Source organism: Sander lucioperca, chromosome 13, assembly GCF_008315115.2.
Source record: "Sander lucioperca isolate FBNREF2018 chromosome 13, SLUC_FBN_1.2, whole genome shotgun sequence".
NCBI lineage: Eukaryota > Metazoa > Chordata > Actinopteri > Perciformes > Percidae > Sander > Sander lucioperca.
Genome location: NC_050185.1, coordinates 5,287,956 through 5,302,375, shown reverse-complemented (window position 1 = coordinate 5,302,375; position 14,420 = coordinate 5,287,956). Strand labels below are relative to the sequence as shown.

At 45.0% G+C, this 14,420-nt stretch overlaps 1 protein-coding gene across 12 annotated transcripts in view; it reads left to right on the top strand.

Moving 5' to 3' along the window:
- The window catches only part of auts2a (activator of transcription and developmental regulator AUTS2 a), a 348,592-nt gene that overhangs the window by 331,548 nt on the left and 2,624 nt on the right, over positions 1–14,420 (top strand). For 6 of the 12 annotated variants that reach the window (XM_031310791.2, XM_031310792.2, XM_031310790.2 and 3 more), the window contains 11 exons: positions 339–634; positions 1,938–2,182; positions 3,198–3,242; positions 4,554–4,649; positions 4,758–4,829; positions 5,252–5,281; positions 5,975–6,046; positions 6,962–7,103; positions 12,817–12,897; positions 13,002–13,085; positions 13,180–13,420. In XM_031310791.2, coding sequence (XP_031166651.1) covers positions 339–634; positions 1,938–2,182; positions 3,198–3,242; positions 4,554–4,649; positions 4,758–4,829; positions 5,252–5,281; positions 5,975–6,046; positions 6,962–7,103; positions 12,817–12,897; positions 13,002–13,085; positions 13,180–13,420 — 1,404 coding nt within the window. The remainder of the gene's footprint in view (positions 1–338; positions 635–1,937; positions 2,183–3,197; positions 3,243–4,553; positions 4,650–4,757; positions 4,830–5,251; positions 5,282–5,974; positions 6,047–6,961; positions 7,104–12,816; positions 12,898–13,001; positions 13,086–13,179; positions 13,421–14,420) is intronic. The other 6 variants (XM_031310795.2, XM_031310794.2, XM_031310799.2 and 3 more) reach the window with 6 other exon arrangements.

The following is a 14,420-nucleotide window of genomic DNA, read 5'->3' as shown; positions in this document are numbered from 1 at the left end:
ACTACCTGGCTCTGGAGGAAGTGCCTTTAACAGAAGCTGTTCAAAGACAGACACGCACTCGGTTCTGCTTGCCAGCTTTATTTGCATCCGAGGGTGTTGTGAACGTGGCGTTTTCACGGATCGTGTTTGCCCTGGATTCTGTGAAGCATGAGGGAGAGGCAGGGAGGCGTTTGTAAATGGAGGACAGTTGAGGTGTGAAAACACTGTGCTGGGAATTGAACGTCGGAGCAGATGGAGATGAGGGGATGTGGAGGAACAAGTGTTAATTCTGACTGATCAGGCCTGGCTTAACCTGGCTCCTTTCTTCATCTTTCTCTTTTTGTTCTCTCTCTTTACAGCAGCAGCAGGAGCAGCACCCCAGGCACCAAGCCCCACGGGCCCCCTGCTCCCTCTTTACACCTTCCCCACCACCCGCCTCCTCCTGCCGCCGCAGCAGCAGCAGCCTCCACCTTCCCGCTGCCCTTGGCGGCTAACCAGAACACCCCCCACAGCTTCCCCCCTGCCTTGCAGTCCTCGCCACACCCACACCACCCCAATATGTTCGCTCCTCCAGCGGCCTTGCCTCCACCACCACCACTTACGTCTAGCACCCTGCCAGTCCCCGGACATCCTGCTGCTGGGAGCGCCTACTCAGGTAAAAGAACTGCTCGCAAACATCCCACAGAGGATCGCACATTCAGCTGACGAAAAAAGCCAACTCTTATTTTAGCCAGGTGGTGCGTCAGGTTACCTGCCAGTTGAGACATATGAGAAGTACACGAGGAGCAGCGTTTGATTGGAAAGCATTTGAGATGCAGAGACAGACAGAATGTTACCCTGTAATTATTTAAAGCAACAAGTAACTGAGTCCAAGATAATCCACATGTACTCCACGCCCGGGGTCGTGTGTGTTTATAGGCGTGTGGACAGTTCAAGTTCACACTCTTTCTGTCACGCTGTGATTGATGGACTCTACACACCAGTAATATCCACCAGCAAGTCGGGCCACATTGCAAAAGCGATTTACAGACCCCGTGCACATTTCCCCCCAGTGCCGTCAAGCTAAATGTCAGGGTCAGTGTGGGAAGAGAAGGGGGGGGGGGCTTCACCTTTAGCAGTGTTCCCAGAACTTCCATTTTCACCTTGAATACCGTTCACGTGCGAGAAATCAATTTGGTCAATACGGAATGGAGCGAGCTGGATTTTCTTCTAAAGATACTAATGACATTTTTATGAAGAGAAAATTCCACCCCCACTCCCATCCCAATAAAGGTTAAAATAAATGGAGAAAATATTTTAGAGAGTCACTGTGGAATAGGAAAGATAAGGAGGAGATATAATCTCTCGTGGCACGTTTTGCTGAATTTAGAAGAAAAGCCAGCCAGTGATTACTTGAAATCCATTCTTTCTCCACAGGCTGTGCAGAGGTTATTAGAACAACAGATGTCGTCTCAGTGGGGCCGTAGTGTATCAAATCACAGCATTCGACAGTTCCAGCAGTCAGACAGTTTGAATAATCTCGAGCTGCGCTTAAATTTAAAATGACATGCTGATAATCGCAGCTATTTCCTGGTTGTTTAGTTTTTTTCTAACTTTGACATGGCTTCCTTTTCGATGACGTACGTCGCTCTCGCATTGGAGTCCAGGGCCCTCCAGGCGTCTCTGAAGGGGTTTCACTGTAATTAAATTAACATCTTAATCAGAGACACAAAATAACAAGTGTAATTGTTTTTTTTTTTAACTACAGTTTTAGACAAAGTTTAATAAATCAACCACCACAACGTTCTTACCATATGGACGTCCCTGGGAGAAAACCTTGCACAAAGGTGCGCGTGGCCGTTATTGTGCACGTTCAGAGTCTGTCGCGTCAAAAAGCTTGAGAAACCCTGACAGACAGTGACCTTCCACTCATTAACAAACCCCATCCTAATCCTCCCTTCCCTCTTGCTCTTCTCCAGAGCAAGACCTTCTGCGCCAGGAGCTCAACACCCGTTTCCTGGCCTCCCAGAACGCCGACCGTGGCGCCTCGCTGGGCCCACCGCCCTACCTGCGCACAGAGTTCCACCAGCACCAACATCAGCATCAGCACCAGCATCAGCACCAACACACCCACCAGCACACCCACCAGCACACCTTCACGCCCTTCCCCCACGCCATCATGCCCACCCCAGCACCGCCCATGGTGCGTACCCCTGCCAGAAATGTGAGGATAAGTAGAACACACCTGTATGGGTTGGAGAGGGTGGAAAGGGTCAACGGGGTAGCAGAAAATTCACGTCTTCTAAAAAAAGAGTTTTACATGTGAAGAAAAGTGGGCGGACATGGCACTGAAATGTTTTTTTACCATGTGGTTGTGAGAGTGAAGACTTGTCCACAGTTGGACACGTGTGTGCGAGCAGCACCCTGTAACCCGCGGGTTTCTGTGGCGGCCTCTCAACAATGACTGCGTGTGTCCATCCACGCTACAATCATGCCTTTATTCTCCCAGAAAGCCTTTCTAGTGTTTTCTCTGGCATACTCTAGGACTCCAGACTTGAGTCGCCTTTATTTTCTAAATTGGCAATAACTCGCCCAAAGCATGTTAACTTCAGAGCCAGCTCTCAGAACATAATACACTTAATTCATTCTGAATTTAATGACATCATTTGGTCCCGTTTGGGGGTTTTCATTACTGGCAAATGCCTTGCGTTAAGAGCCCCGCTGTTTGTTGGGAGAGACCACAGGCAATAGGTGGCTGGACCTAAAACTCATACAAACGCACACATTCGTAACTGCCTGGCCCATAGAGGGTTCGCTTGGCTCTGATGATACTTTAAAGGCAGCAATGCGAGGCCTCTAATGAGGCCATAAAAAGGCTCTTTACGGCTGCAGTGTTTAGTCTCGACTAGGGAACTGTTCGCCCCGAGCCTGCGCTGCACTGCTAATAGGAGACCAAATGAAACACAGAACCCACGCTAGTTTAAAAGGTCTTCAGATGATCACGAAAAGGGGAGGATGAAAACAGTGGTTGGGGAAATGGTTGAACTTTGAATCTCAGTTGACATTTTAGATCTTAAATTATAATTTCAATCTGTAAGCATGTTTATAATCTTGAAATACACTTTGTGATGCATTGTGCCTGAAATGACCCTTAAAGAGGCCAATGTCAAGCCTGCTACAGCAAATATGTGAAGGTTCTCATGTTTTTTCTACATCTTTGTACTTCATTTCTCCTACAGTTTGAAAAATACCCAACAAAAGTTGACCCCTTCTACAGACACAGTGTGAGTTTCCCTACTGCCTGCAGAGCAGTTACTTCCCCATTATGCCATTCCAGCCCATGCGAGTTTGTGTTATAGCTGTTTGTGTTATAGCTGTGTGTGTGTGTGTGTGTGTGTGTGTGTGTGTTTGTGTGTGTGACTTCCATGCAATCGCTCATCTGCTTCTTAATGGACACTGTAAGCATCCTCGCTGTACAGTTTCACCCTTCAGCCCCGGCAAATGTTGTGATTAATGAAACGGTGCTGGACTCTTAGATCTCGGAGCACAAGATTTATTGTGCACGCATGCAACGGTAAAATTTTTGTGCATAGAAATTAATACAGAAAGAGACAGTAGCTGCATTACAGAGGAGACCGCATTACCGCCAGAGGAATACTATATCTTTGTCTCGCTTACTACTACTCATTTGTATTTGTCTGCTAACAGCAGTGGCTTGCTCATGATTATTACTCCCTAAAGGGGACTTATTTGAAACATTGGACCCCACTCTCCAACCATGTTTGCTGAAGCGTCCAGACACCTGCTGCGTGTGCTTTTTCTACTACACACTGAGCTACGAGGAGGATTTTAATATTAGAAAAAATCATGTATTTGACTTTAGGCCTACCCTGGGTCAAACAGATGTTGCAGAATGTTGCTAGTTTGTTTTTAAGTGCTTAATTTTGGATTCTTAGCATTTCCTCACTGTTATTATGGTAGCAGCAAATACCCCGAAGCCATTTCCTCTCTATAAAACATACTAACGTCTCAAAACACGATGCACACAGAAACACAAGTTTTTAAAACCTCAAGCGCTTCTAGTAACTTATCCTGGCAACCCAAGTTTGAATAATTCTGCACCATCCTAATTAAAGCAATGCAAGCATGCAAGTTCATAAACATGAAAAACATACTCTAATTCCACTAAGGCTAACATGATTGACAAGAACAATTATAGCGAGTGGTTGATTACATGTTTCTCCACAGGATAGTTTACTGGAAGCCTTGAGCACTTGTTTGGTTTTCGTGTGTTTTGCTTGAATTACGACATTCTAGTTTTCACATCAAAGGAGTGTTTTCCCTTATTTAAATCCACTGGGAATGAGCAGGGAATTTTTGATAAACATTCAGTTTGTGAAACATGTAGGCAATCATTTGTAACTCTCCCCATCTAAGCCTTGGAAGTCTTGGAAAATGGAAAAAGATTGAATGCTGATGAGGTTCATCCGTCACAATAACCTGGTCCATCTCCACTGCCTCGTGAAGCTGTTGTCCTGCATTTCCCTGACAAACCCAATCATCCTCACACCTCCTCTTCTTTTTTTCTCCCTCAGCTCTTTCACTCCTACCCACCGGCCATGTCTGGCCTTCCTCCCGTCATCCCCCCGACCGGGCCCTTCGGCTCGCTGCAGGGCGCCTTTCAGCCCAAGGTAAGACACACAGGGACACCACCGTACACACACACACACACACACACACAGAAAATGAGTTATTTACAGAGATTGTTGTTTTTTCGATGTGTGTCTGGTGCTCTCTAGACCTCTAATCCACTCGATGTGGCCACAAGACCTGGAGGCGTCCCACACACATTCTTGCAGAAGGACCCCAGGGTAAGAGCACACACACTGACAGACAACACTCACAGTGTAGAGGTAACCTTTAGATCCTCTGTACATGTTGCCTAAGTCTTGAGTCATCAGATGGAGGTTTTCAACACCAAACGATGTCATCGTACAGAATTCACATGCAGTTAGATTATAGGCAACACAGACTGCCATCCTCTCAGCTGCCGTATCCGTCTGTATGCAGAGGGGCACACAGGAGAAACACATATGTGTTAATTACTCCTATAATACCTTCATTTAATAATGGGACATGTTAAAATTTTAATTTGGTTCATAATGAATGCCACCCACCCCCACACACACACACACACACACACACACACACACACACACACACACACTAATTAGAAGCGATTTGATTGACAGCAAAATAACGCAAACTCTTTTATTCCCTCTCCCTCCTGTAGCTAACAGATCCATTTCGGCCCGTTCTCAGGGTGAGTGCTCGCTCCCTGCAGCGTCTCAGTCTCCCGCACACTCGCGTACACACACACACACACACACACACACACACACACACACACACACACACACAAATAGCCACGATGCCTAATGGAGTAGATAGTGTCTTTAATTAAATCAGCGGATCAGTGGAGGCAGCAGTGTTAGCGCGAGTCTCGTTTATACCACAACAGAGCTCATTTTGGAGAACGTAGACATGCATTCAAATCACAGCTATAATTACTATGTATTCCTCTGTCACATGCCATCACAGACCATACCTTGAAGTAATATGTGATTAACGGTTCCACGTGTATCATATTTAATTTATCAGTATGTCATTTTCAGGTGATCTGACTGTAAATAAATGAGAAGGGCATGCTGCGTTCGTGTCATTTGACCATTCACGATGGTTGTACGATGCACATTGACAATATCCATTAAACAATCTAATTACCTTGTACAACAGGACCGATGTGATCCATATTTGTTTGCGTTTTCAGGCACTTTCATATTATTAAGCGCTACTGTGGATATACCAGAGCTTTTAGAGTGTTTTTTATTTATTTTAGATGTAAAAACCTACACACCACCACAAAATGAACTGTTGAATATGTCAATTGGCCGTAGTATTGCCGTGCTTGTTAAAGACTAATGTTGTGCACCATGTTTTTGTCTTGTACCTACAGAAACCAGGGAAGTGGTGCGCCATGCACGTCCACATCGCCTGGCAGATATACCACCACCAACAGAAAGTAAAGGTGAGGACTCCTCTCTCTATGCTTTACACCAAAGCTAGTGTTAACTGTGCCCCAATTCCATACTAATCTTTACAGTACAGTTTTGTACTTGAAATGGTGCAAAGGCCATCAAACTGCAACTTTAGAACGGCCGTGCCAGTTAAACTTAAGATACGGCTACCGTTTTCAATAAATAGTTGTTTTGTTTTCTGATGTGTTCCTAGAGCTCTTTCTCCACAATTAGTTTTTTTTTCCAGCTTTGAGAAGCTCCTCCATTTCTTTCATGCAATGAATTGTGGGAAAATAGACATCGCACTGAAATCAGTTATTTGTTAGTATCCATACCGACAGTTGTGAGTAAACTTTGTTCTGTCACTTTTCCCCCCTCACACTCAAAAGTTGCAAAGAATTAGTGTGCAGTATGGATTTGGAACACAGTTCTAGTGTTTCTCCTCTGGAAAAATCACTATTAGCACTTCTCTTCGTAAAGCGGTGGTAGGCCGTTTTATTTTTTGCGTCGTTGGGCAAAAATTCCGTATTCTTTCAGCATATTGTCAGTAAATGGTCATTCTGTGATCAAAATAATGTTAAAGACAAAGGCTGAATTTTGTACTCTTAAGATATTTTGAATTTTGAAAGTAATTCACCAACTATAAATCCCTTTACAAAAACAAACCTGTTCAAATAATAAAAAAGGTATGTATGGCATCAGCGGTTATAACCATAATCACTTCCAATCATTTGGAAAAGGAGAGCTTTTCTTAGATTCAGTGTAGCCCGGCAACCAGGACTGGGACTCTCATCCCCGAAACACCTGAAACGGTGTCCTTGGACAAAGCAACCATCTAGTTGCTCGCTTACAGTAGTTTACTTTAAATAAACAGCGTGTTAAATGGTTTTACGTATGTTTCTCTCTGTCGCTCTGCCATCTTCCAGCAGCAGATGCAGGTCGACCCTCACAAACTAGACTTTGGCCTCAAGCCCGAGTTCCTGAGTCGACCTCCGGGCCCCAGCCTTTTCGGCGCCATCCATCACCCCAGCGACTTGGCACGGCCTGCCACACTCTTCTCTGCCGCAGGTGAGTGTGTGTCAGATCTACATTACATCACGTGACATTATGTGTCATTTAGCTGACACTTTTACCCAAAGCGGCTTTCAGTCAAGTGCTTTCAACCTCGAAGGTACATACGGCTAGAAGTAAGCGCAAGTACATTAGCTTTAAATAAGCCATATTACAAAGAGCCACGTGAAAGCGCAATTGTTTTGTTTTTTTCCATCATTCAAGTCGTTTTTAGCCCAACGGTCGCGACGTTCCTTTCGGCTAACGTGTTTCTGCACGTGCTCCAGGAAAGTGAAGAAAAGTAAATTTAGTATATCCAGCAATCGTGTGTCGGGTTTAATTAAGTTCATCCACAGGGTCCCCTCGGGGTTCGCAGACGACTCGGGGGTGCAGAAGTTGGATTTCTTGATTGATTGTGAGAGCAAGGGGAGATCTGCAATTGGGATGTTTGTACATTGGTTTTGTTCCAGTTCCAGCCACAGGTAGCTGTGCTTGTGTATATCGATCCGTTTAACCAAGTACTGTAATTGATTTGCCAGGAAGTAGTGATGGAAGTTTGGTGCCTCGAGCCCACCGTGTGATTTTTTTATTTTATTTTTGTGTTGAGAGTGATATTCTGGGTTTTTTGTTTTTCCAATCAAATTGTGTTGTTAATGAATTGAAAGTTTTGAATCATTTGTCTGTAGGAGTGATGGGGATCATAGAAAAAAAGGTAGTTAATCTGGGGTAGGGTTTTCATTTCGACTGCAGCTATTCTTCCGACGAGCGCGAGCGGGCGTTTAGACCAGCGTTTGTATTCGTCTTTGATATTCCCGAGCTCTGACAGCTCGGGGGAAATCTGAATCCCTAGGTACTTGACGTTGCCCATGTCAATGTGGAGGGAAGTGTCCTGAGCTCCAAAATTGATTTATTCCAGTTCATAGTGTAATGTGAGACATGGGAGAATCTGTTGACGATATTGAGTTTCTTGAAGCGATACCTGTGGGTTCTGTAAATAAAGTAAAAGATCATCTGCATATAAACAAATGATTTTGCGTCGTACGTCGGCTACCTGAATTCCTTTGATTACGGCGTTTTGTGGTATTGCCGCTGCGAGAGGTTCGATGAAAATGGCAAAGAGGGAAGGCGCCCCGATGCAGTGTGAAACTCTGTGAAGTGATTCCGTTAGTGGTAAAACAGCGTTTTAATCTCCAAAACCAAACCCGTGAAGCGTATTGAATAAAAATGACCAGTTTACCTTATCGAAAAAAATTCTGCATCGAGTGAAACGATAATGGTTTTCTGTTGCGTTTTTTTGTGATATATTGAATAGGTTGAAAAGTCTGCGGCATGTCTATTTTGTATGAAGCCTGTCTGATCTGGATGAAGGAGTGTGGGAGTGACTGTTTCTATTCTGGTTGCTAGTGCTTTGGTGATCATTTTCAAATCGGTATTCAATAGTGAGAGAGGTCGGTAGCTAGATGGGTGAGATGGGTCTTTGGCTGCTGTATTCATGTGTGTGGGTGTGGTGGAGGAAGTTTTTATTTCTATAATGACTCTGTTGAATAGCGGTGATAATGTGTTCCAAAAGTGTTTGTAGAATTGGGCTGGTAATCCATCTGGTCCGGGAGATTTGTTGTTGGGAATCTTATTGAGGGCTTTGGTAAGTTCATTGAGGCTAAGGGGTGAGTCTAGAACGTCTGTTTGTCCTGCAGTTAATTTTGGTAACGTCAGACTGCTTAAGAAGGTGTTGATTTCTGATTGTGTGATTGTGTGTATGACTAGAAATAATAGTTGTAGCAGTTCTGGGCGTAGCGGGGTGTTTACATATGGGGGTTCCCATGTACCGTCTTCCCCTGCCACGATCTCTCGCTACCCCTTTGCCACCCCATGTAAAATTTTCTAGTTCCCTAGGCAGGGAGGGAGGGAGGGAGGAAGGCTGAAGCCATCCGGTCCAACAGCGCCCACCCCCTTTAATCTGAATTTCAGATTTTGCCTTCAGGCTCTAGGTTTAGATTTCCCACGATTAAGAGTAACGGGTACAAGCACTCCTTTGTCCCCGAAGCCATTTCACTTGTGAACTTGGGCCGGGGCAGGAGGTAGTACAACTCCCAACTCGGTGTGTAGTTTAGTTAGCGATACGATGTGGTTGGTGTTGATGATGATGATGATGTCTATGCCATCGATGTGGACAATTTGCGTTACGACAGAAGCGAAGTCAATGACGTTTTTCTTCACAGTCCGTTTGATACGTAGCCTACGTAACATTATCTGTCCTCGTATCATTAACGTCACCCGTCGCGGACACGCTCTTGCGTCCGAGCAGATTGTTTACGTCGCCTTACGTTTTTTGGCAACATTGGCGACGCGGAGCAGAGCCGTCAGAAAAGCGCTGAAACAGCACTGGAGAACTCGGGCAGCACTTCAATAGGCCCCGATTGTCAGTGGTTAAGCCCGAAATGGCACCCTCACTCCTTTAAGAATCTTGTTCACATGCGAAGAGAATAGGGTCATAGGTGCCGATTTATGTTTTCCTCTGCGGGTGCTCACGGGCGCACGTCCTTTAAAAAAAAAGCAATCAAATTTTAGCCTTCTGCCTACTGGCAGTCTGGCACGCGTGGGTGCTCAGTATTATCGGCGCCTATGAATAGGGTTGGTACTAACAACAAAGTCACCGCTCTTGAGATCTTGCCAAATTCAGGGCTGTCTTCTTTCCAGGTGATACATGTGTGCAAATATACTTGGGAATATTCTGGGCATAATCATGCCTGTTGTAGGTAAAAAAGTAAATGCACATCCTTTCCAGCGAGGCCAGGCGCAAGAGCTAGTTCGAGTATGAAGCGGAGTAGGTTGCTGACCTGTCTCGCGTACATACGAGCCCACCGGTACGTTGGATTCTTTCGATGAGGTCGGCGGTCTCCCAGCTTTTCGTCTACCGAGGAGAGCAACATCAGATGTTGCGCAGGCTCGGTTCTGTGCCACGTAGCATTTTTATCGCTTAGATCTCGCGCTGTCAGTTTTCCAATTTCCGAATCGAGCGTGAAAGTGAAAGTCAGCGTTCCCAAACCGAGGTCTTACGCGAACTGCTGTCAAGAATTTGTCACATGTTGATAGTTTTTCAGACTCTGGGGGCTTCTTCAATTCTTCTTTCTTTGACCTTTGGCATTTTATGCACAGCTTAAAAGAGTCTTGGTTGGTTTCCATCACTTACCTACAAACAGAATTAAGCTAAACTGTTGAAAACGGACGCTTTGCGAGCTCATCGGCGCACTCTCGTTCACAGACAATAATGCAATATATTTAAAGTGTAACACGTATGCTAACAAAGTGTGTTCTCAAATGACCTCTGGCCTTATGGCTCATTTTAACCAGCAACCAGCTAAAACCCAGTACCGTTCACAAGAAGCTAGGCTAGTAATTCAGGGCTTGCTCAGCTGTCACATTATAGCTTATTAAAACATCCCACTGAGGTTTGATCACTCTTGTTTTTTTTCTCTGAATGACTTCATTTCTAACATTGGATGTAGAGGGGGAGGGGGGATTGACATGTGCTGTTCTTCACCAGGCTGGAAAAATCCAAAAATCATCCTTCCTGAAAAAAAAGTTTTTGTTTATCGTTTCCTAGTAACAAGCGCTGCGCTACCTTTCCCATAGGCTTCATGTAATCCATTCTCCCCAATAGTTTTCCATGTCACCTGATTGTTGATAGAATTATTGCGGTGAGCGCAGAACATTATTTTAATTCAAATGATTATCAGGTTACGCGAAGGAAACTTTTAATCAGTCAATGTGTTTTTCCGGGTATGCCAATAAATCATTGGTTGATAATCACGATAAGGCATGTTACCCGTGGTCATATTTATTACCCAAGTCATTCAATGAATTAGAAAACAACTTCAATACAATAACTTTAACCGCTGCGTGAACATTATCTTTAAGATCTGCAAGCCTTTTTGTACTCAACTGTGGCCTTCTTAGGCTCGGTTCGTCGTGTCTCTTACCAAAACCACATTTTTGAGGCAAATATTTGTGCAAACAACAGCCCCGCTAGATGAAATGTTTAAGGATTGCCATTTACGGTTGGAAAATTTCATTTTTTTTTTTTTTTAATGCTCAAAAGCAGCCTGTTAAATAATATGTACTACACTACTCGGGTGGGCCTTACCTAGAAGTTCGCATGGACAAACGCAAATCAACAGAGAATTAACGCGTGTAGCGATACGGCTCTGTTGTAAAGGCTAACGGTGCTCAGTTAGCACCATGACATCGTGTCAGTAAGCATAGCCGAAACAATTTGTCATAAGCCAAGTACCAAACAACGCCAAAGGCATTAATAACTAAGCCAAACGGTGCTGTCGCTACTATTTTAGTGATTTATAAGCAACCTGTTTCTTGCTACTAGAAGGTAATATATCAAGTCGAAGCTAACTCTGACAGCTGTAGGGCAGCGGCCGAGATGGATGTGAGCCTCAGTGCATTGCAATTATACGTTTTGTGCAAGAAAATACATCTGTGGTTAGGTGGCAGTGATGTAAAACCACTAAAACACCTGTTGCTCAACACCAAAGAAAGACAAGATTAATACATTTCAACGTTTTAGCTTCCCCGTTGTTAGCTTGATACTATCCTCACAGTTATGTGTGATTTCTTTAATTCCAACATGAAAGAAATTCAGATTTTTCCACATGCAAGCATTAATATCATTTATCAAAATTTCGAAATCGGAAACTTGTGCGCCCGATTTACCAAGCCTTGTTGAAATGCGGTAATATTTGTATTGCGCCTTTCGTGCAACAAATAGGCCTACTGTACAATAAGGAAAATGCGTGACGTAAGCAGATGTGGATAGAATGCATAGAAAATAATGGATAGCAGTAGCGCTAAGCCTACAACTGGCGGTCGATCCGTATAGTTTGGGCTGAAAGTGAACGAGGGCAGGCGCGTTCCATTTCGCTCCCCCGGTCCTGCCCCGCCCGCTCTCCCTCTGCTCTCCAAGTGGCCTCCGTGTGCTGTGACGCCATACCGAGGGGAAGTGAAGGAAGGCGTGTTGAAAAACTAATTACAAACGCAGCCTATCTATATATGACTCGAGTCTGTTCAGTGTGTTCCGTGCCGTCCGTCCGAGGAGCCGTCGGCCTTCATTTTGGCCGACCTGACATGTTCAGTCGGAGACAGGGCAGTCGGGACTCGCCCAGAAATGGCGAGCGGATGAGCCTCTCAAAATCTGACGAAAATCTTTTAAACTGACCTTTGTCGATCTGAAATGAAGACAGATTCAGAAACTACATGGCCCCTACATTTCTCGCTTAAAATGTTTCGGTGAACTATTTTAATACAATATGAGATCGTATTCTGAACAAGCTGCCATGACAGTCTGGCTGTGAATTTCCGGAGAAAAAAGAACCACGTGACGCATTCGTCCAATCAGCTGCCAGTTTAGTATTACGTTTCGCGCACGCGCAGAGCGTATGCTCAAGTCGGCGTCTCTTCGGTGTGTTCTGAGGCACTTTTTGGACCTCGGGGACCCGACTGATCAGTCCGACTGCCTTTTCTGCCGACAGTCGGCCGTCTGGTTGGTGTGTAACTACCTTAAGCTTTCCCTTAGTCTCGTCGTACCGCGTCGGTCGGGCTCTAGTTAAAAGGTTTAGAAAAAGTAAATAAATAAAACCGATTAGAAATTTCCCTACGCTTTGAGTAAAGATTGTTTTGTTGATGGATGTTTGTGTGATGCCTTCCGTCTCTCCCTCCTCAGGTCCCGCGCACCCGTCGGCTGGTCCTTTCGGTCATCCGCCCCACCATCCTGGAAACTTCCTCGCCCCGGCATCTCACTTGGGTAAGACCGCCCTTCGCTTCTGTTCTTCTCCGTCTCCTGAAATGGAAAAATGAAGATGTCGTTATTACGATGTACGCATGGTAAAATGTGGTGTCTTCCTCCAGAACCTTTCGGTAGGCCCGCGTCGTTTGGAGGACTGGGATCCCTCAGTTCGTCGGCCTTCGGGGGACTGGGCAATCCGGCGCTAAGTGAGTTTTAACTCCGGGAACGATGCAGTTTTGGCGCGCGAGTTGTCGAGATACGCATTTAACTTGCGTCCTGCCTGTGTTTTTCCACGTGTTGAATCCCTAACAGCGGCCAACTCGGTGTTCGGCCATAAAGATGGCCCCAACGCGCAGCAGCACTTCAACGGCAGCGGCCACCAGGAGCCGTGGAACCGCCTGCACCGCACTCCGCCCTCCTTCCCCACGCCGCCGCCCTGGCTGAAACCCGGAGACTCCGAGAGGAGCGCCTCGGCCGGCTCGCACGAGAGGGACCGAGACTCTGACAAACGGGACTCGGTCGGTAAAGACGACAAAGACAGGTTGGTGTTGCCAAAAGTGACTGCTCTAGTCGAGTCCTGTTATCTCTCCCCGAGAACGTCAATATAAAAATTGTTTGGATTTTGTTTTATTTTTCTGGTTTCACTTTACTAGTTCATTAAACTACTAGAGCCTATCTATGAAATTAGGCCTCGGTACAGAAGAAATTGTCAGACGAGGACTTTTCAGCTATTTCTGGAGATTACGGGTGCTCGCCGTTTCCTGGTTTCCCACACGGGTCATAGCAAAAGATTATAATTCAAACTGAATTATATTATTTATTTTTTAGCTTTAGCATGGCCTAATACGTATTTCGACACATACCTTAATCGTATTACCCTGAAACATAGCAATGCGCAAGTGAGTTTTTATAGTTTTATATCAATCGTAATTTTCCATCTCACCTTTGTCTCAAAGAGAAACTCCTCCGCTCGCTGACAGGACACCTCGCTAGGCACCTGGTACCCAGTGGGGTCTTCTGTTGGTGTAGCCCTTTCGCCTCAAGGTTGTGCGTGTTGTGGCTTCACAAATGCTTTGCTGCATACCTCGGTTGTAACGAGTGGTTATTTAAGTCAAAGTTGATCTTCTATCAGCTTGAATCAGTCATGCATTTTCGCCCACAGGACTCCCGCATACTGCATGTTTTTACTTTTTCAGACCATTCTTTGTAAATCCTAGAAATGGTTGTGCGTGAAAATCCCAGTAACTGAGCAGATTGTGAAATACTCAGACCAGCCCGTCTGGCACCAACAACCATGCAACGCTCAAAGTTGCTTAGATCACCTTTCTTTCCTATTCTGACATTCAGTTTAGAGTTCAGGAGATTGTCTTGACCAGGACCACACCCCTAAATGCATTGAAGCAGCTGCCATGTGATTGGTTGATTAGATAATTGCATTAACGTGAAATTTAACAGGTGTTCCTAATAATCATTTAGGTGTGTGTGTGTGTATGTGTATATATATATGACAGACATTACAAGACTTCAACTTAACAAAACAA